Genomic DNA, 18,988 nt, shown 5'->3' on the forward strand with positions numbered 1-18,988 from the left:
ATGGGGTCGATGCCCAGCGATGTGGAGACTCTCTCCCTGTACGAGGCGCCGGATGACCTTTCTCGCGAAATTGATGAGCACATCAGAGACAGCGCCCTGGCCCAGTCTTTACGAGCACACCCCGACTTCGTAGAGTCCAGACCACACCTCAAAATCCCTGCCGAAGTGCGGCAGCACAATCTGACGGCGGGGACGTTGGCGGGGCCTGGAATGATCGCTGTCCCGCCCTATTACTTCAATGAGAAGGACGGTAAATCCATGGTTCAGATCTTCTACGTTGGAGCTGACTGCTCTGGACATCCTGGCATCGTCCATGGAGGATTTCTCGCCACGATGCTAGACGAGGGTTTGGCCAGATGCGCCTTCCCAGCCATGCCCAACAAAGTGGGAGTCACCGCCAATCTACAGATTAATTACCTCAGGCCTACCATGGCCGGGCAATATCTGGTCCTTAGAGCCAAGACAACCAAAGTGGACGGGCGCAAAGCTTGGTCTGAAGGATGGATCGAGAGTCTAGAAGTGGCCGAGGGAGAAGAGCCTCAGAAACTCGTAGAGGCAACTGCCCTCTTTGTTGAGCCAAAGCATGCTAAGGTAAGTTTGAATTTTGCAAGGCTGGCAGTGCAGGGGTACTGATGACTACTCTTCGCAGGTGCTCAATTCTCTCTACAGAGTCTCAACATAATGGGGTAGCGCTATTCGTTTGGTACTTTAGCTTTTGCATTATTACCGGTGTTTTCGTTTTACACAACATTACAGGAGGCTGCTACGACTGACTTGCAGACCTCTGCTAGAAAGGTATAGACCTAGCGGGTAGGAAAACGTCATGTATTGGTTGAGGGATTGAGAAGCCTTGTATATTGGATAGTCTTGAGCTCGTTCTCGGGTACCCGATGGATTGGGATTCAGAATATACAATGGACGTGTGCAATGAACAGTTTGCCATCAGCTCCGACCCTGAAACACAGCCTCGTCTGGTCTGTTGGCCCATTCATCCGCATCCTTGGCACCCCGAAATCTCGAGGATTCGACTGGTGTTATTGTACTCAAGAGTATGATGATTTGAAGAAGGCATCGCCCAAATGAATAACACACCTGTAGTACAGTTGATGGCTGGCCTCGCAAAATTGTAAAGCCTCGCATGCCTGGTCGTTGCCCACTGCAAGCGCCGCGTGGTGTGGGAAAGGGCGCCCGCTAATCGTGTGAATAAAATATTCCTTGTAATCCTTGGTATTTATTCTGCTCATGCGGCACTGGACCAAACTGCCATACAACCGACTCCGGGGAGGTCCAGATTCTCTCTGATCTATTTTCTACATGGAACACGCCCCAAGTCATGATCGTCCCGCCCATCGAGGGCAGCAGAAGATGCGGGATCAGGTCCGACATGCATGTGATGGCTGTCGTATTAGAAAAGTCCGCTGCCACCTCCAACCAAGACCAACCGAGCTCTGCCTGCAACCAGGAGCAGCACAAGTTCAAGCGTATGAAGACCTTGCTCAAAGCCAGAGTAAGACCGAGCCACCTTCAAAATGCTTGAGATGTACAAAACTTGGCCTCGACTGCTCTTTCGATCTCCCCGTACATCGACGAGGCCCAAAAGCTGCAGGAAGAAAGTATGTTGAGACCTTACTCGACCCCAGTATTCGTTACCAAATTTGACGTACAGCAGACATGTTGAAAGCCTGGATCTGCAGTTGCACACCTCGCTGTCCAGGAACTCTCCGTCACCAACATCTCCACAGGTCTTGGAGTTCCCTCAGACGACCCCTCCTAATATCGTTTCCAACAAAGCTGCATCCGACGTCTTAAGAAGCCCCTCTACATTGGCATTCAACGACCATGTACACGCCGATTTTGTGTGGGGACCTCCTCAGACTCAAAATCCAGCTGGTGGTGGCCACACCTCTTCCATGAGGACTCCCTCAACCCCTGGCTATGCCTCGCAACTTAGCTTCGCAATATCCGAACAAAATCAATATCTTGACGGGGATTTGTTCCCCGCCGAGCTAATCCCCAGGATGATCGATGACTTCTTCGCTTACGTTTATCCTATTGTTCAAATGGTGCATCGTCCGACCTTTCTCAAGAACCTCCGGGACAACAGACACGCCCGCGACCCTGATTTCTTTGCCCTCATCATGGCACTTTGTGCAAGCATAGTTGCTCACCGGCCAGAGAAGCTTACTGAATACCAAACTTCCCCAACACCACTCAAAATTCAAACGCCATTGGGGGTGGTGGACTACTGCCACGCACGATCGGTTCAGTTTCGAAGTGCACGATATTTCGATGAGGTCAGCCATACCAAATGGGCTACTGCCTTTATGTTCTACACCTCTTTCTCCCAGGCTGGAGACGTTAATAAAGCCCGAATGATGGAAGTGGAAGCAATCCTCTTTGCGCGACTTCTGGAGCTGCATCGTATCTCAGCCTATGCAGGCTTGAGTTGCATTGAAGTTCAATTACGTAAAAAGGCCTTCGGCTTCATGATGCATGCTTATGTCCACTATGAACTGCAAAATATCAGAAAGGAGAGGATTTCTTTCATTGATTGCAGCACGCTGCACGAGATCGACCTCGAAGAGCTGTTACCTGCACCGCAGGATGATGAAGATATCACTGAAAATAACTATGGCCCATATGATATAACACAACCGAGTCTTGCAGCAGCATTGAGGCTTCGAATCGAGCTGTTTCTGATGGCGATAACGCGAATTACCTCCAAGAACCGTCGTGGGACCACGGACGTACACTGTCGTTGCACTCGTCTTGTTGACCCTTCCTCCTACATGAAGCACCTGCGCTCAAGACTGCACGAGTTGAAGTACAAGCTCGATAGTGCACCGTGGTATCTGCGTCAATGGGCACCGATGAAGCTCGGCGGGAAAGTGAGTCGTGACAAAGAATTTCAGATTGGTCTGCTGCGTGCTGACATTCATACGACGCATCTTTGGCTTCAGACTTGTATCTTGGATCATTTGGAATACCTCACTCCTGCGGTTGGTGCTCCAAATTCACCCATTTCCAGGTCTCCGCAAGAGGTTCTTCTTTTTGCTGTCAGTTCCCAGTGGGAGCAAAGGGAAGAAGTCTGCCGCCAGATGCTCCAAGTCTTGAGTTTAACACCACATTTGTACCTTGAGATCCTCGGCATATATCTGATCCACAAGATTAGAGACGTAGCCAGCCCTCTTTTATCGTGCTTGGACAATAACGGAGAAAGCCCAACATCTCCTGGTTCCCATGACCGTGCCAAACAATACCTCCAGGAGTACAGCGAAAAGCTAAGGCACTTGGATAGGTCAGGAAAGCCAAACTTCGAGAGCCTACAGACTTGGATCGACACCGACCGCATTGGAAAGCAGACGCTGCTAAACTATTCTTGAAACAATCATGCCGGCCCTCATAGTCCTGCCCACCACTGAGTCTCGGATATCTCGATTTCTGCCTCCAGGAAGGGTCCTTGAGAGTTCTGGCCGACCAAGACCTTATACCTGCCCTTCTCTGAACACCACTTTTGCCGCGATTCATCCCAAAAGCTTGTCGCACGTATCGCATCGATTGGAATAGCAACCTCGCGGGTTTGATGAGCTTCAAGACGAACCTTCTTGAAGCCTTTCAGCTCTTTCGAAGCCCGATGAATCTGACTGCTGGTCTCGAATGCTGATGGGGAGCCGATATACACCTGCACGACCTCAGCTCCTGCCCGTGGGCCATCATTCATAACCTGCACCTTGCAGGTCTTTTCTCTACCAAGGTCCTCAACCCGCAGGCCATCAAGCTTGAAGTTCGTATAGCTTAGACCATGACCAAAGGGGAATAGTGGTTCGATACCGACTTTGTCGTACCATCGATATCCAACGTATATATCTTCCCCATACAAGGTCCGACCAGCCTCAGAACGAAAGTTCAAAAATGCAGGGTTGTCATTGACCCGTTTTGGAACTGTCAAAGGCAGTTTTGCAGAAGGGTTCACATTGCCATAAATCACGTCGGCAATCCCATGGCCCGCCTCGTTGCCTCCAAACCAAGCATGGAGGACAGATTTGGCTTTACTGATCCAAGGCATCGCCACAGGTGTACCGCTTTGGATGACAATAACAGTGTTTGGGTTGACATCAAGGACACGAGATATCAGCTCATCTGTTCCCGGCGGTAGATCCATGTTTGGACGATCATAGCCCTCGGATTCCCATTCTCCGGTTAAGCCCGCGAAAATGACAACTTGCTCAACATGTTTTGCGAGCGTGAGAGTATCGTTAATGGCTTGCTCCTGAGACATGTTCAGCGCACCGCCAATGCGCACTCCACCTTGGCCGAAATCAACAAGTCCACCGATCTTCAATTTTGAGGTCTCGGCACAGCCCCATTGAACAAGTAATTTGTACTGACGGTCCTTCTCGAGATGTATAGCACCTTTTTCTTCGACAGTGCCGGTTCCAAGGAAAGCAGAGCCTGGCGTCTGGTTCTCTACATTCGACACCACCAATTGCTCGTCGATGTAAAGTTTTCCGGTACCATGGACAGCCAGGCCAAAGTCATATACGCCGGACACTTCTGGAGTGAAGATTCCCTCCACATCTGCATACCATGTCTTGTTCAGTTTTGGATTCGAGTAGTCGATGAACCACATATTAGTATCGGTGAGATGTCGCTCATCCACCAGCGTCCGGTTTTTCGAAGTGTGTGGCTCGTTGAAAACCTTGAGTGAGAAACCAACTCGGCCGTCGTCTGTTCGTAGGCTTGTCCCAATTTCTGGCAAAAGCTTGTGCGCATATGTTCCTTGTGCGAAAGAAACACCAGAGGCAGACTGGGATACAATCCCGTCGAAAGGCGTAATCGCTGCATATGGCCTTAGAGAGGCACTTCCACCGCCACAATATGCGGGAATTTTAGCGTTTGGTCCGACTACGAGAATTGGCTTCTCTTTGTTGAAGGGTAAGACGTTTTCCTCGTTCTTCAGTAGAACGATGGACTCGGCTGCCGCCTGACGCATCAATGCGCGATCTGCTGGACGGTTGAGCTCCATTTCAGGTGCGTTTTCTGGGATTCCTGCTACCCGAGTCTTGTTAATTAAGTTTAGCACATTCCGAACGCGGTCGTCTAGCTCGTACTCTTGAATTTTGTTTGATAAGACAGCATGGGATAAGGCTTGGCCTCGGAACCGAGTAGCTCCAGGCATTTCTAGGTCGAGCCCAGCTTTGATCGCTTCGGACGTACTGTAAGTACCGAACCAATCACTCATAACCAAACCATCCCAACCCCATTCTTTCCTTAGGACGTCTTGCAGAAGTCTCTTATTCTCCGAGGCGTGGGTGCCGTTGACTTTGTTGTAGGCCGTCATAAGTGCACCGGGTTGTGCTATTCGGATAGCGGTTTGAAAAGGCGATAGATAAATCTCACGCAATGCGCGTTCTGTGACGATGGCATTGACTGCCATTCTCTCGTGCTCTTGATCATTGCAAACAAAATGCTTCAAGGTTGGGATAATGTCCCTGTCTTGCACACCTAAGCAATAGTTGCCTGCTGTCACTCCTGAAAGAAACGGATCTTCTGAGTAGGACTCGAACCCTCGTCCTCCGAGTGGTGATCTCTGGATGTTGATAGTAGGACCCAATAGAACGTGGGCCCCTTTAGCTCTAGCTTCATCACCAAGCAGTCGACCTAGCTGACGTACGAGAGACTCATCGAAGGTCGCTCCAATTGCCGTGCCGCAAGGGAGACATGCCGCCGGTATTCCGTCAAAGAAGCGCGTTCCTCTAACACCATTTGGACCGTCCGAGAGCCGTATTGATGGGATCGACAACCTTGGTATGGGAGTTGTATGCCAAAAATCTTTGCCTGCTGTCAGGGCAACTTTTTCGGAAAGCGTCAGCTGCTCGAGTAAAGATTCCACGTTCAGCTTCTCTCCTGAGGGCTCAGCCTCGTGGTAATGTCCAGCGTCGCCCATTGCGAGCGACTTCCTTCAAATATACAAGAACGCGGATATATGATCTGTCCTGCTGCGCGGATTGATAAACTAAAGGCGCGGTCTAAAGACTTTGGAATTGATGGGATCCTCCTGAGGTTGGATCTTCGGCACGCTATTATACGCCCATCTTCACCGCTGAAAATTCATGGTTTGCCCGAGGTTGTGGCGGATACGTCAGGTATTGGAGATTGGGGTGTTCGGGATAGTGATAGTGTCACTACTCGTACGTGACTTGATGATCCGTGTGCCTCACACGGCTTCCGTGGACACATCCGACGTCGTTCAACAAGGTTCGTTGCTCCCCAGCTCTTCCGGAGAAACCCCAGAATGGGCCTGGCTTGTCCGCTCTGAAAGCCCCGGAGGACGGGGATACCCAAGATCAGTGGGACTTTTTCTCCGCACTGCACCTATCAACTGACATCCTGCCAACACTTGCCTCATCTACGAGAATTAATTCTCCGCTATAGAATTCCCCGCGATGTAATTCTCCGCGCTGTGGTTGACGTCTCCGCCTCTCCGCCTCTCCGCCCAGCGACTTAGTTGGTCTGGGGTTTCGGGCCATGCCCGTTTCACCCCATCCTCCGGGTTCAGGCCCACAGAACATCCGTTTTCGCTTCTCGAAGCATTCCGCCCTAGCATGGTATGAAGCATCCGATGTCGAGCTCTTTCGCAATCAACTCGTTATTCTATCGACCGTAACGGGTGTCGTGGCATTACCGACCAAGGCTTTCTATCGGGAGAGGATAGCTTGAACGTCGCGTTTCGATCTATCCTTTCCATCTCAATTGCCGAACAATAATTTTTACAGGGTGTGAGCTTCACTTACATATTTTATAAAAGGATGACGATCTCTCCGTCGACCAATGTATGTATCTTCACTTCAACAAGTAAATACACCTTACACAAGAATATTTGCAACTTTCTCCAGTCCAGTTCTGATCATGGGCGTCACTGTAACTTCTTCCAATAACGCTGTCGGCCAGGAGCTGGCCTCGGTTCTGCCTCAGGATAACAAAAGGTGGTACCAGCGCAGTCACCTCATCAAGCTCAGCCTCATAACACTGTCCTTGTGCCAATTCTCCTCCTGCAACGGATACGATGGCTCCATCATGAACGGCCTGCAATCACTGCCAACATGGCATACATTCATGGATGCCCCAGCCGGAGCATGGCTCGGCTTTATCAACGCTATCTATTGGTTGGGCATGATGGTCTGCTCTCCACTTGCATCCCTGGTCAGCAACAGATACGGTCGCAAACCTAATGTTTGGATTGGATACGCCTTCCTCGTCATTGGTGTCACTCTGCAGACTGCTTCCCCGAACGACAAAACCTTCATAGTGGCGAGGTTATTTCTGGGAGGGTGTTCAGCTTTCTATTCGAACTCCGTCCCTCTCTTAATCAATGAAATTGCTTATCCCACCCACCGTGGCGTTGTCAGTGCTGTCTTCAATACCGGCTGGTATGTCGGCTCGATCATCGCCGCATGTGTCACTTTCGGGACTCGCAACTATAGCAGCTCTTGGGGATGGAGGCTTCCCTCACTCCTCCAGATACTTCTCCCAATCGTTGCACTCCCAGGCTTCTGGTGTTGCCCTGAATCGCCCAGGTTTTTGATCGACCAGGGACGCATTGAAGAGGCCCGCAAGATTATCTCGACCTACCATGCAGGCGGTGACAACAACGCTCCCTTAGTCAATTATGAAATGCTGGAAATTGAGACTGCCATCGCTGCTGAGAAGACTGCAAAGTATTCGTCCAGCTATGCCGACATGAGCAGAACTAAGGGCAACCGCTGGAGGCTGGCCATCTCGGTTTCCCTCGCCATTTTCTCTCAATGGAGCGGCAATGGGGTCGTCTCGTACTATCTTGCATTGGTCCTGACCACTGTCGGCATCACCAGTGCTACAGACCAGCTGCTCATTAACCTTGGTACGTAATGCAAGGACCTTTCCACACATGTGAAATCATTCACTAACCTACCCATCATACAGGTCTACAAATTTGGAATCTCATCTTCGCCGTCACAGCAGCATTCAGCGTGGATAAACTCGGCCGTCGTGCCCTCTTCCTCGCGTCGGCAGGCACCATGTTGACCAGCTATATCATCGTGACCGGCCTCTCTGGATCTTTTGCTCAGACCGGTCATGCCGCCACGGGTATCGCCGTCGTGCCGTTCCTCTTCTTCTTCTTTGCTGGCTACGATATCGCTCTTACGCCTCTCCTGGTTGCGTATCCCTGCGAAATCTGGCCCTACACGCTGAGAACCAAAGGCATTACGGTGACATGGGTGACCGCCATTTCCGCCATCTTCTTCAACACGTTTGTCAACCCCATTGCCCTCGAAGCTATTGGATGGAAATACTACATTGTCTTCGTTGTGGTATTGATTATTTTCTGTATCACTGCGTACTTCTTCTACCCCGAGACTCGAGGCCATAGCTTGGAGCAGATGGCTCTTATCTTCGATGGTGAAGATGCGGCGGTCATGGAGCCTGAGAAAACTAAAGAGCGTGCTGTGAGTGTCTCGCACGATGAAGGAGCGCGAGGCGGAGCGAAGAATGAGACGGTGTACTATACGGAAAAGGTGTGAGCGAGTCCGTGAAGCAACTACATCTCTGGGGGTTATCAAAATGAGAGACATTTGTTTCCACGTGCTCAAGGAGCAATGATGAGGCGCAGTTCGGAGATGAAGATAGGCGAGGAGGCATCCCGCGCTGAGTATCCGTGCAGTGATATGGATATGGCTATACTGGAGAGAAGCATGGCAACCTTGATAAACCAAACACTTCGACTATGCAGTGAAACAGAACGCCATTAACTAGCTCCTCTTATGCTCTTCCTAGTACTGAAAAGTTCTGTGAATTCCGCTCAAAAACATTCTAAAGCAAGTATCCATCAGACCTCGAGCAGGTGATCCCAAGGCTGGCGGCCCCTGGGTGTAACCACGACGGGTGATCTTTCACCCGGAGGGGCTGTAGGGCGGCATTGGAATCCTCCTAAAATGGAAAAAGATGCTTGGCATACGCAGCTTCCCTTGAGTCGCTTCCCGTGACAGGGCAGCGAGTTGGGGGACAAATGCTCCCAATAATTGAGATACCTAGCTTCTCCATACATCCACTCAGGTACAATTGTCTGCGAACATCGCAGGCTGCTATAGCCCTCTTTGATCTTGTCGGGGCTATGAGCTGTATCTGAACCCGTTGACCTTTGTTCTCCAGACCCTCAGGTCCGCTCGCAATGTCGACTAAGTACCTAGCAGTCTCCGTCCCCTCATCCATCACTCCCTCCGGCCACAAAGACGATGCCATAGCCGCCCTGCAGAAAGCCGTCAATCCCTCCAACGGGGATGTCCTGAAATTCAACCTCCCCGAGTTCAAGATTGGTACACTCGATGCTCTACTGCAGCAGTCAGACGAGCTGGCCAAGCTCGAAGGCCTCTGCAATGCCGTCGTTGGTAAAGTTGGAGATACACTGAAGAACATCCTCGACGGGGACGAGGAGAAGATCGCTTTGCACAAGAATGTCAATGATAGTATGTATGAATCCTGCTATTTGAAACATACATTGCTTCCGTCAAGAGCATCGGGCTAATCTCTGTCCGCCTGCGGTGATGTAGAACCTTTAGACCAATACCTGCGAACATTTTCTTGGAATAAAGTCAAGTATCGGGCAGATAGGCCGATTTCAGAGCTCCTTGACCTCTTACAAAAGGTTGGGTTCCAATGATAAACTATCTCTCCCATGTCGAATGAGATCTAATTGTCTGCATCCAGGAAGTAAATTCAATCGACAACGATGTTCGCTCTAAGTACAATCAATACAACTCGCTACGTACCAACCTCCAGGCTCTGCAACGGAAACAGACGGGAAATCTGTCTACCAAGTCCCTCACCTCCGTCGTCTCCCCTAAAGTCTTGGTCTCAGACTCGGAGCATCTTGAAACCCACCTGATCGCTGTTCCCAACAACAGTGTAAAAGACTTTATGCGCAGCTACGAAACCCTAGCACCCTTTGTGGTCCCCCGGTCGGCGATCTTTGTCGTCAGCGACGATGAGTTCTCCCTGTACGCTGCCACGACATTCAAGAAACACAGTGCCGAATTCGTCCACAAAGCCCGTGAGAAGAAGTGGGTGCCCCGTGACTATAAGTTCAAAGAGGGCGGGAGGGAGGAAGAGGCACAGGAGATTAAGAAGACTGAAGCTGAGGAGAAGCGTGTGTGGGGTGAGACGCTTCGACTTGGTCGGACTGGCTGGAGTGAGGGAGTCATGTGTCTCGTTCACGTTCTGGTCCTGAGGGTCTTCGTGGAAACAGTCCTGAGGTACGGTTTGCCTTTGGACTATGTCAGTGTTTTGGTCAAGGTAAGTCACGTCTGTTAGTTAAGCACTTTGCTTTCTCCCTTCTTCCATTTCAATACACCAACCGACCTATCCAGTACTTCTACAAACATTGAAAGCACCATTGATGGACTTGACTAATAGATCTGCCTCCACAAACAGACAGATACGAAACGTGAGAAGAAAGCCCTGCAGGGCCTCGACAGCGAGTTCTCATACCTTGCGGGTAACGCATTTGGTCGAGACAAGAAAGGTCGGCCGAAGAAGGACGAAGGAATGAACTCGGCCGATGCAGTAGCAGCAGGCGGCGAACAGGGCGATTATTCTGCCTATGTGCTCTACCAGATTGCCGTGGATTGATGTGCCGCTCACTAGAGGACCAACCAGCGTACGCAAGACGAGAGGGATCCACGGAGGATGCCGTCTACAGTACGGATAGAATTCATTTGTCTTTCACGCCTTCCCCGCTCTTATAGTGAGAGTCAGTGCCAGAAAGGCATGGGTTGGTTGCGGCAGGGCGAGGCGAGGCAAGACAAGACAAGCCAAGAAGTTACGATACAACAACAACTACAATACAATGTTCTTCCAGTCTAGCTTTCGTACAGACTTTGGAAATGCGACTTGAGATTGCTGACCATTTTCGGCTTTCACTTTCGGCAGATAGCAAACGATCATCAAACTAGCGAGGCTGAAAGTGAACTACTGACCCTTCTTAAGTAGCAGTCTATCATAGCTGGCATGATCGTATTATGTAGGCCCGCTCCCGCTCCCGGTCGCAGACTCGTTGGGCTTGGCGCTCAGTAGCTGTATTCCTTCTCCATCGGCGAATCAATCCGCTGACCTACACCGGCGTACTGTATATACGTCGGTCCTTTAGGGAGATGCCCAGTTATCTCTTATTACCCAGCCGAGGAGTGGGAGCCGACTAGAATAGACCATGGCTGGCGGCTGGTGACAGGGGCCGTACCGTAACGGCCTGTTTGGAGCACGGGCGTGTTGCTGGATGCCCGAGAAGAGAGGCCTCGTGGATGTGGGATGGTTTGGAAAACAGACTGGGATACGAGCTGGGTTCTGGAGGGTGGACTCGCAGGATTGGACATTCAACTGCTGCCGAGACTAATCCGAGGCCACTGGAGCACCAGCCCTCGACGGTAGGAATCTATGAGTGCAGGCCGTCGGATCGACTGGTTTTAGCCCGCTGACACCTCCATGCATAGGGCTGGGGCCGGTCAGTGAGCCCTTCTTGCTGTTTTGGTTGGGACCAGGGGTCCGAGTCGTGGCGGCGGCGGCGGCGGCGGATGGGGGGTTTGTATTTTTACTTCGCGGGTAATATCGTGCACCAGGATAGCGATGGAGATGGAGGCTGTGATGGCGCCCGCCGCAGTGAAGGAGTAAGGAGAAGAACCGTCTTTCATTGTACGGCCTACCTTCCAACCGGTATGGCTGAGGGCCTGGCTCGTGTCTGATGGGGCGATACTTTGTCGAGTGGAAATAGGAGCCCAGCCAAAGTTTTCCGCAACATTCACCTAATCTGGCTGTTGCTGATACCGTTTTCGAGGCTCTGTGGACTGGTCTCCGATAGGTTACCCAATTGTAGTGAGGAGTCTCTGATACTTGATGTACTTCAGGGCAGAGGTTGAGCTTGAGGTTTGGCCTTTTGCTGGCCGTCGTAGAGACCAGAATAATAGCCGGCCCAGTAATAAGCCATCTTCAAGTTTTCGAGCGTCTGGTCTTGAGACGGTGCCATTTTTGCTGCTGGCGTACGCAGTGCGGGGTTAGCGTACATGCATACAATACCGTGATAGGGGAGGAAAACCAGTAGGGAACTGGGGAGCGAAGGCACCTAGCTCACCTGTAGTGTTGCTACTGCTTGTAGGATGGGGAAGCTGTGGTCCAATGATGGGTGTCGCCGTTGGCTGTGGCAGTTGAGAGAAACCGTGAGGGTGATTTGTGTCGGCCTCGTTGTGGACTTGCGCTGATTCATCCACTTCGCCGTCTTCGATCTCATTATTGTCGTCGGCGGAATTGGCGTCTGTTTGGTGACTCTTTCGAGCAGCAGAATGACCCTCTTCCTCTGCAGTTCCATTTACGTCTTTCCATTCACCGGCATCCACGGCGACATCTGGCTCACCGAGTTCGCCCTGTTCTGCCCTCCGGAGGACCTCTTCCACGTCTTCACCCCTGGCATGGATGCTGTGATAGTACTATGAGAGGAGAACATGTTAACTTGCGGAGAAACAAAACGGGGGACATAGGGATCTCTGGACCACACGGGCTGAAGTAGATGCTCCAGACGCCGTTAATTGTATCTTAGAACAACAAATCCGGTTCCGGCAAACGAGAAACAAGGGAAGGAGAAACCCGTGCCAACGAGCAGCAATAAACCTCTTCTGATTCTCATCGATTCGACGTACCTCATATTCCTGAAGTGCATCATTCCACGACCTGATCAGGGCCGAGTCATCCCATATTTCCGCTTGGCTCACTGCAAAGCCGCCATTGGCCTCGTGACGTCCTTGGCGGTGCTGCGAAGGTTTGTGCTTGTTGCCTTTTCCCATCGCTGCTTCCAGGCGTTAGAATCCGAATGATGTGTGAATTGAAAGGCGAATTGGCAGGCCGAACTTGAGCGGTTCGATCCAAGGCAGAAGTGATCTCCTGCGTCGGAAAACGCGAAAATTTAGCTTGGTCTTGGCTACATCAGATACCAAGATGACTTTTTCAAAGCATGGAGGGATTCGAGAAGTACTAGAATGATAGAATGTTTGTTGATTGTGGTATTGTGTGGCGAGTGGTAAGACTACTCGAGAGCTGGAGGTGGTAGCTTGTAAGTCGCACGAATCACATGTACTCCGTAGAGCGGTTGCCAAGCCTCGTACTAGGCCCCCAGGAGGAGCCGGTTCAGCCTTGCATGATAATTACATGTCCACGATACGGTTGTTCGACTGGTGACTCGTAAACTGTGCTGAGAGGTGCAGAACCAGTCGGCTGAAGTCAAAATCGAACGGGCCGTAAAACGTGAAGCATGTAATTAAGTAGTCTCATCTTAAAATAAATCCTAATATTTCCGTGTGCCCTCTAGGAACCCAGGTTTACAATGGTACTTACATAGGATATGAAGCAGCATCGAAACAGACAATTTCGTCAAGGTCTTTTACGAAATTTGAGCTATGTGTACAATGGAAGATTTGTTATTGATACAGATCCTGTCAAGTTTAACTGTACCCTCTCCTTCGTTTGCCTTGATTTCTTGGACGTTGAGTAACGACCAGAGGATTGACTTTGTTCTTTGGTCTAGTTTTGAAGCCGGATTTCGCCTGGAGAGGTCAGTAACAAAACCCAAGACTGGAACTCGTTCCCTGAAACTTACTGGAATACCCCAAGGACTAGAAGGAATTCGGTTGTTCTTGGACTTTCCTCGACCACCACCGTGCGGATGATCCATGGCGTTCATGGCCACACCTCGCACTGTCGGTCGAATACCTAGCCACCTCTTTCGTCCCGCTTTACCCAGCGATGTATATTTGAAGTTGATATTGCTTGCGACTCCAATGGTTGCCACCGCTTCTTTATCAATCAAGCGAACTTCGCCGCTTGAAAGTCGAACTGTCACATAGTTGGCAGCGGTCTCGAACTTCTTGAGGATTTCTGGTGCGAGGGCTTCCCAGTCAAGTGTGCCACTATCCTGGAGCACTTTGGCCATCTCTTTTTGTACAGTGTCTTCACCTTTTCCAATGATGATACCATGCGTGCCAGCACCCCGACACATCTTGCCACCATCCTCTTTCGTAGGCGCAATGTTGAAGATGGGTGTGCCCACCGGAATCATGCTGAGTTTGAGGCAATTGCCCCTGTTGGCTGTTTTGGAAGCCAGCAAACCTAGATCAAGATGTCCTCCCATTTCGTCGATTAGGGACTGTGGAAGTCCACTTCTGAAGCTCTCCACCATGTCGCCAGCTCTCAAGCCCTCAGCAGCAAGGATATAGGTTTGCTTGCCTGTCTCCATACTTTTCACTAGTGCGATATGTGCGCTCCGGCCAGGGTCGTGTTCGATGCGTTCGACGAAGTGTTTACCTCCTTCATTTCTGTGGAAGTCGACGGTTCGAATGCGCCTCTTATGACCACCCCCTCTATGTCTCATCACAACGTGGCCTGTGTGGTTCCTGCCACCTTTGGCATGGCCCTTTTTCGGAAAGGTGAGTTTGTGGACAGGGCGGCCTCTCCATAGGTGATCGTTCATGGGTCGGACGAGATGACGGATACCAGGAGTGCGGGGAACATAGCGACGCAGTTGAACCTGGGCTTTGGAAGGATTCAGAAGGTCTTGGGGTAGAGGGACAGAAAGATCGGGTTGTGCAGAGTTTGAATCAATTATTTGGGCGTAGCTTCTCCGCAGAATGGGAGTCGGCAGCTTGCATTGCCTGCACAAGGTGCGTACAGGCAACCTTGGTTGCAACATCTTGCTGTAAAGCAAGATGAAAGTACACTGAGCAAAAATCACCTCGCGCAGTCGAAGTCCATGGTTTTGATGGACGTGATGAAGCTCTCAAATTTGTGGTGTGGTGCATGCAGTCTGCCTCCAATTCTATGGAATTGGGAAACAACAGAGCCAATCGGGGTACCTTCTACTTACAGACACAGCCTTGCTGACAAAGAAGGTTGCTACGTGACGTGAACCCGACGCGTGAGACATATCTACCACTTTCATACTCCAACGGAGCCTTCCAAACCTGATGTTATGATGCAAACCAATCATGTATAGCAAGGAAGGAAAATCTACAATGAGTTGCCAGAATCAGCAGCACATTGGAGCCATGAACTTGTGACGCTGTCGTGACTTGATTTCTTCACAGGTTGCTCCTGCAAGTACCCAGCAAATCCATGAGATCTCATAATCATGTCTGTCAGCCAGGGAAGGTATAGCTTTGGCTCATATTCCAGCTGAAGTGCTGGATGTTCACCCTTTTGTGTTGGTCTCCAGTTTCACATGCTCAACGCCTCATGGAATTCTTGTTTCTACCGGGTCGCCTTCCTCATATGCAAGATCACTTCCTTCTCCTGCATTAGACTGACCCCACTTAGAACTGCTGCTTGGCCGACCATGTTGACAGCCAGATTGAAAAGAATTCAAGGCTGGTCGAATTGTTGTCGAAGTTCAACGTCGCTTATTCACTTTGATCAGATCGAATGCAGGAGGTTGATGAAGCAACTGCGACTCAAATACAACTGCTGCGGGAGGATGACTACTGCAACGCTCAGCAGCAGCCCTGTGTAATAGAGGAGCTCAACCTGGATGTGCAGCAGACTGGAATCCCCGACGCGCGAAAGTCGAATCGATACTCGTGGCCGCCATCAGCATCTACGATATGTGGCGACGGCAGTACTGGACCTCCTGCACGGAGATCACCGAGGTTATTATCAGATCTAACAACCCAAGAGACTTCGGGTGCAGCACAGACACAAGATCCGAGGCCGATGAAGCAAGCCGAGCAGCGGATGGACAATTTGCTGCAGGCATCGGGTGGTACAAATGGTGGTGTCGGTATGTATAGATGTCCCTCGTCGCTGAGCTGTCTCAATTAGACATAGGCCCAGAACCTGAGGACGCGATAGCCCACCTAGACAACAAAGAGTTGGAACTACCTGCCACAGAGATGTTGGTGACTGACCAAAACAGAAGGAGCATCGCGCCCAAGACAACTCTTTGTCTACATTATACCTCAACTGGTATAGGCGGATGGTAGCTTTGCCCTGTGCCTAGATGTTGCTGATATTTGTCTAGGCTGGTGTAAGCATGGTGCTTGGTGTTTCTATGTTCACGACCGCAACAAGATTGCTCTCTGTCCATCTGTGACACTTGGTATTGACTGCACTGCAGGTGGCCCATGTCTTCTCGGCCACGTCCCATCGGCAGAAACACTGCCAAGCTGCGTGTTTTTCTTCGAAGGCAGATGCAAATGTTCCCAGTGTGCTTTTGCCCATACCGTGATTGCTCCGAGGGCCGCCGCCTGTGCGGATTTTGCAATTGTGGGATACTGTGAAAAGGGAGGGCAATGTGAGCATCAGCATCTACATGAATGTCCCGGATCCGTGTGCAAGGGCGTCTGTGACAATCCCCGTTGCCGCTTTTCACATGACAATCCGGGCTACGAGAGGGTTCTATCGTTGCAGTTTAACACGGGGCCTCAATCTGGTACGGATGGAATGACATTGAATAATGATGATCAAGTTGGTGATGGACACAGCCTGGTATTGGAGCCCCACGATGAAGCTAACGGTGTGATTATGCAGAAGGAGTTCATCCAGCAGGAAGACTTCATCAGACTGTAGGTGTGAATGGAATGGGTCGAATGGAGAGGATATGGGAGCTATGCATTGGCGGTCATACTAAATGGCCGAATGGAGACTGTGGCAGAACTAGAGGATGGGTATGAGCGTAAGCGGGACAAGTTTAGGAGAATTGACTGAGGAAAGGACATCTATTCGTTGAGTTTATGAGTAGTGCGGGCACATGGTCGGCTCGCTTAGATGGAAACAGCATTCCCAAGTTCCGTCGCCTGTGACTATTGACAAGTGCTCGCCGTTGCAGTCAGTAGCTTCGCAAAGAGATTGGGATTGAGGCCTGGGGTCAGGACTGGAGTGACAGGCCGCCCCAAAAGGATCACCTGGGTGTTTGACAAAGTAGGCGGCGAAGGAAAAGGCCAGAGTCAGAAGGGCGAGGGTGACTGTCATCAGTCGAGGCTCCTTTAGCCTCATTTTGGGCAGCAAGGAGGTGTTTCGTTTCAACGCAACTTCTTCAAGCCACACGTGATTGGACTCACTCGTGGGATGGAAGAGGGGACTTGATGCGAAACCAGCCACCGACCGCTTCCACGGCCAGCTACTAACTGCAATTACGCCAGGCCAGGACATACCATCACCATACGGAGGACTCGATACGTACGGGATACGGAAAGTTGAATTTTCGGGACTTTTGGTTTCAATGTGGACTGTAACATCCAGGATTCCTTTGGGGTCTAGTTGGGCGTACGTTGTAAGATTTGGGAGGAGGTGGGGGGGCAGTGCCCCAAGAATACGAATGACCATTCGGGCTTTCAGGCTTTGCTCCAAACAAACCACGGTCATCAGGCAGTGCTATCACCCGGCCTGCCTGTCAATCGCCTATGTAGTCGTCATCTGGGAGGGAGAGCGTGAGCCGTTGCTATGACAGTGTTGAGTAAGTCAACCACTGAGGATATCTCTAGAAGGAGGGAGTTGATAGACGTATTGCGCGTATCAATAGACGAAACGATTACATAGTGCCCAACTGAGGTACGGAGTGCTGTTTAGCTAAGACTTGGGACTTGATTAGGCGAGAACAAGGGACTCCGTAGCTTCCTAGGTGCGGGTAAACTGCCTGGACACTACTGTCTTCGTGCTACATAATACGGAGTACATACTGCCCTCGGTAGGCGTTGAACTGCGAGGAGGCTAAAGTTAGTGGTGATCGGTGCAAAGGGCCGTTCCGCTCGGGACGCGCTTTGCTTGTGAACTGCCCAGGGGCCAGGGCCCAGGGCCCAGCAGTGCGTAGTGGGCACTGGGCAGTACATAGTGGGCAGCGAGCAGGGAGCCGTGAGCTCCCGTGGGCTGTAGCTTGCTTGTGGGTGACCCGCACGCCCTGCACCTACGAGTACAACCGTGGTCGGCGGTCGCTGATCGCTGATCGCTGATCGGCTTTGGCACCCCTGCACACCCATGCCCAGCCAGAACCGACAGCGGGGCCCAGGACCAGGACTCGGACTCCAACCACTCCATACTCGGTACTCCTTACTACTGCGTACTATGGCTGCCCCTCACCTACGATCCCTCGTCCGTTTGCTTACCAGCAACGTCGCGTCCAGCGTGCGACCCTCAAGATGCCATCAATAAAATAAGAATACAGTCGGTAAGGCTCCACGGTACTTTCAGCTTGGCCGTGAGAATGGCCGCCTTAAATCCAGTCCGACAGATGCCCAACTTCTCCATCAACAAAAGCGGAACAAGGACAATAAGGCAACACAGCCCACGCGTCATGGGAAGGAATCCAGGTGTCAGTTCGAACGCAATGAACTTGACCTTAGCTCGTCCGAGACATCTACGAGCAAAATAGTGACCGCTGTTTCTGCGGAATCAGCAGCCCGGAAGATTATTTGCGATGGAGACAGCTAGAGAGGTGGCCGCATCTCGGTGACCCGGTGGGCGGGCCAGTGCCATCAGAGAAACAGGTGTCCAAGGTGCACGCCTGCATCGACCTAACAGCCATCACCCACTGACAGAGGGCTGAGCAAATGCAGGCCTGCCCGAAGACTCGTTGCGACGAAGCTGCTATTCTCTGTGACTCTCTGCGACTCGAGGGCATCCAATTATACACGCGTCGTTCCTGTTGCTGCCAACCACGGCCACCAGCGCCGAGGAAGTTGCTGCTTTTGGCTCCGTCACGCCTTCCCATTGCACTTCCCATGCCACATCCCGTGCTTCTCTCGTGCCCTCAGTCCCGGGTCCTGACTCCCCTCCCTCTCCTCCTGCTGCTCTCTTGCTCCACACCACACGAGAAGCAGAAGAAGAGCACAAAGGGCACGAAGAGGAAAGCCTGACGGAGACTGGGCCTTGGAACTACGCCTATGATTCTCTCTCCACTCCTCGTCTCTCACCACTACGAACTGCCGCC

At 51.3% G+C, this 18,988-nt stretch overlaps 8 protein-coding genes across 8 annotated transcripts; 5 read left to right on the top strand and 3 right to left on the bottom strand.

Annotated features, from left to right (window-relative positions):
• On the top strand, positions 1-801 carry A1O9_11256 (uncharacterized protein; the record flags this gene model as incomplete). The annotated part of the gene is made up of 2 exons (XM_013399975.1): positions 1-591; positions 757-801. 2 exons carry the CDS (start codon positions 1-3, stop codon positions 799-801), a joined length of 636 nt encoding a protein of 211 aa, XP_013255429.1.
• A 1,109-nt stretch (positions 802-1,910) lies between these two features.
• On the top strand, positions 1,911-3,383 carry A1O9_11257 (uncharacterized protein; the record flags this gene model as incomplete). The annotated part of the gene is made up of 1 exon (XM_013399976.1): positions 1,911-3,383. One exon carries the CDS (start codon positions 1,911-1,913, stop codon positions 3,381-3,383), a length of 1,473 nt encoding a protein of 490 aa, XP_013255430.1.
• A 17-nt stretch (positions 3,384-3,400) lies between these two features.
• A1O9_11258 (beta-glucosidase I) lies at positions 3,401-5,947 on the bottom strand (the record flags this gene model as incomplete). The annotated part of the gene is made up of 1 exon (XM_013399977.1): positions 3,401-5,947. One exon carries the CDS (start codon positions 5,945-5,947, stop codon positions 3,401-3,403), a length of 2,547 nt encoding a protein of 848 aa, XP_013255431.1.
• A 962-nt stretch (positions 5,948-6,909) lies between these two features.
• On the top strand, positions 6,910-8,561 carry A1O9_11259 (uncharacterized protein; the record flags this gene model as incomplete). The annotated part of the gene is made up of 2 exons (XM_013399978.1): positions 6,910-7,900; positions 7,963-8,561. 2 exons carry the CDS (start codon positions 6,910-6,912, stop codon positions 8,559-8,561), a joined length of 1,590 nt encoding a protein of 529 aa, XP_013255432.1.
• Positions 8,562-9,208: 647 nt separating this feature from the next.
• A1O9_11260 (V-type H+-transporting ATPase subunit C) lies at positions 9,209-10,665 on the top strand (the record flags this gene model as incomplete). The annotated part of the gene is made up of 4 exons (XM_013399979.1): positions 9,209-9,503; positions 9,588-9,682; positions 9,745-10,329; positions 10,468-10,665. The coding sequence occupies 4 exons, from the start codon at positions 9,209-9,211 to the stop codon at positions 10,663-10,665; spliced, it is 1,173 nt and encodes a 390-aa protein (XP_013255433.1).
• A 1,264-nt stretch (positions 10,666-11,929) lies between these two features.
• Positions 11,930-12,863, bottom strand: A1O9_11261 (uncharacterized protein; the record flags this gene model as incomplete). Its single annotated transcript, XM_013399980.1, has 3 exons — positions 11,930-12,060; positions 12,158-12,509; positions 12,720-12,863. 3 exons carry the CDS (start codon positions 12,861-12,863, stop codon positions 11,930-11,932), a joined length of 627 nt encoding a protein of 208 aa, XP_013255434.1.
• Positions 12,864-13,517: 654 nt separating this feature from the next.
• A1O9_11262 (uncharacterized protein) lies at positions 13,518-14,761 on the bottom strand (the record flags this gene model as incomplete). Its single annotated transcript, XM_013399981.1, has 2 exons — positions 13,518-13,619; positions 13,673-14,761. 2 exons carry the CDS (start codon positions 14,759-14,761, stop codon positions 13,518-13,520), a joined length of 1,191 nt encoding a protein of 396 aa, XP_013255435.1.
• A 728-nt stretch (positions 14,762-15,489) lies between these two features.
• Positions 15,490-16,632, top strand: A1O9_11263 (uncharacterized protein; the record flags this gene model as incomplete). The annotated part of the gene is made up of 3 exons (XM_013399982.1): positions 15,490-15,844; positions 15,892-16,029; positions 16,085-16,632. The coding sequence occupies 3 exons, from the start codon at positions 15,490-15,492 to the stop codon at positions 16,630-16,632; spliced, it is 1,041 nt and encodes a 346-aa protein (XP_013255436.1).
• Positions 16,633-18,988: the final 2,356 nt, after the last annotated feature.

This window comes from Exophiala aquamarina, assembly GCF_000709125.1.
Source record: "Exophiala aquamarina CBS 119918 chromosome Unknown aczIA-supercont1.16, whole genome shotgun sequence".
Taxonomy (NCBI): domain Eukaryota; kingdom Fungi; phylum Ascomycota; class Eurotiomycetes; order Chaetothyriales; family Herpotrichiellaceae; genus Exophiala; species Exophiala aquamarina.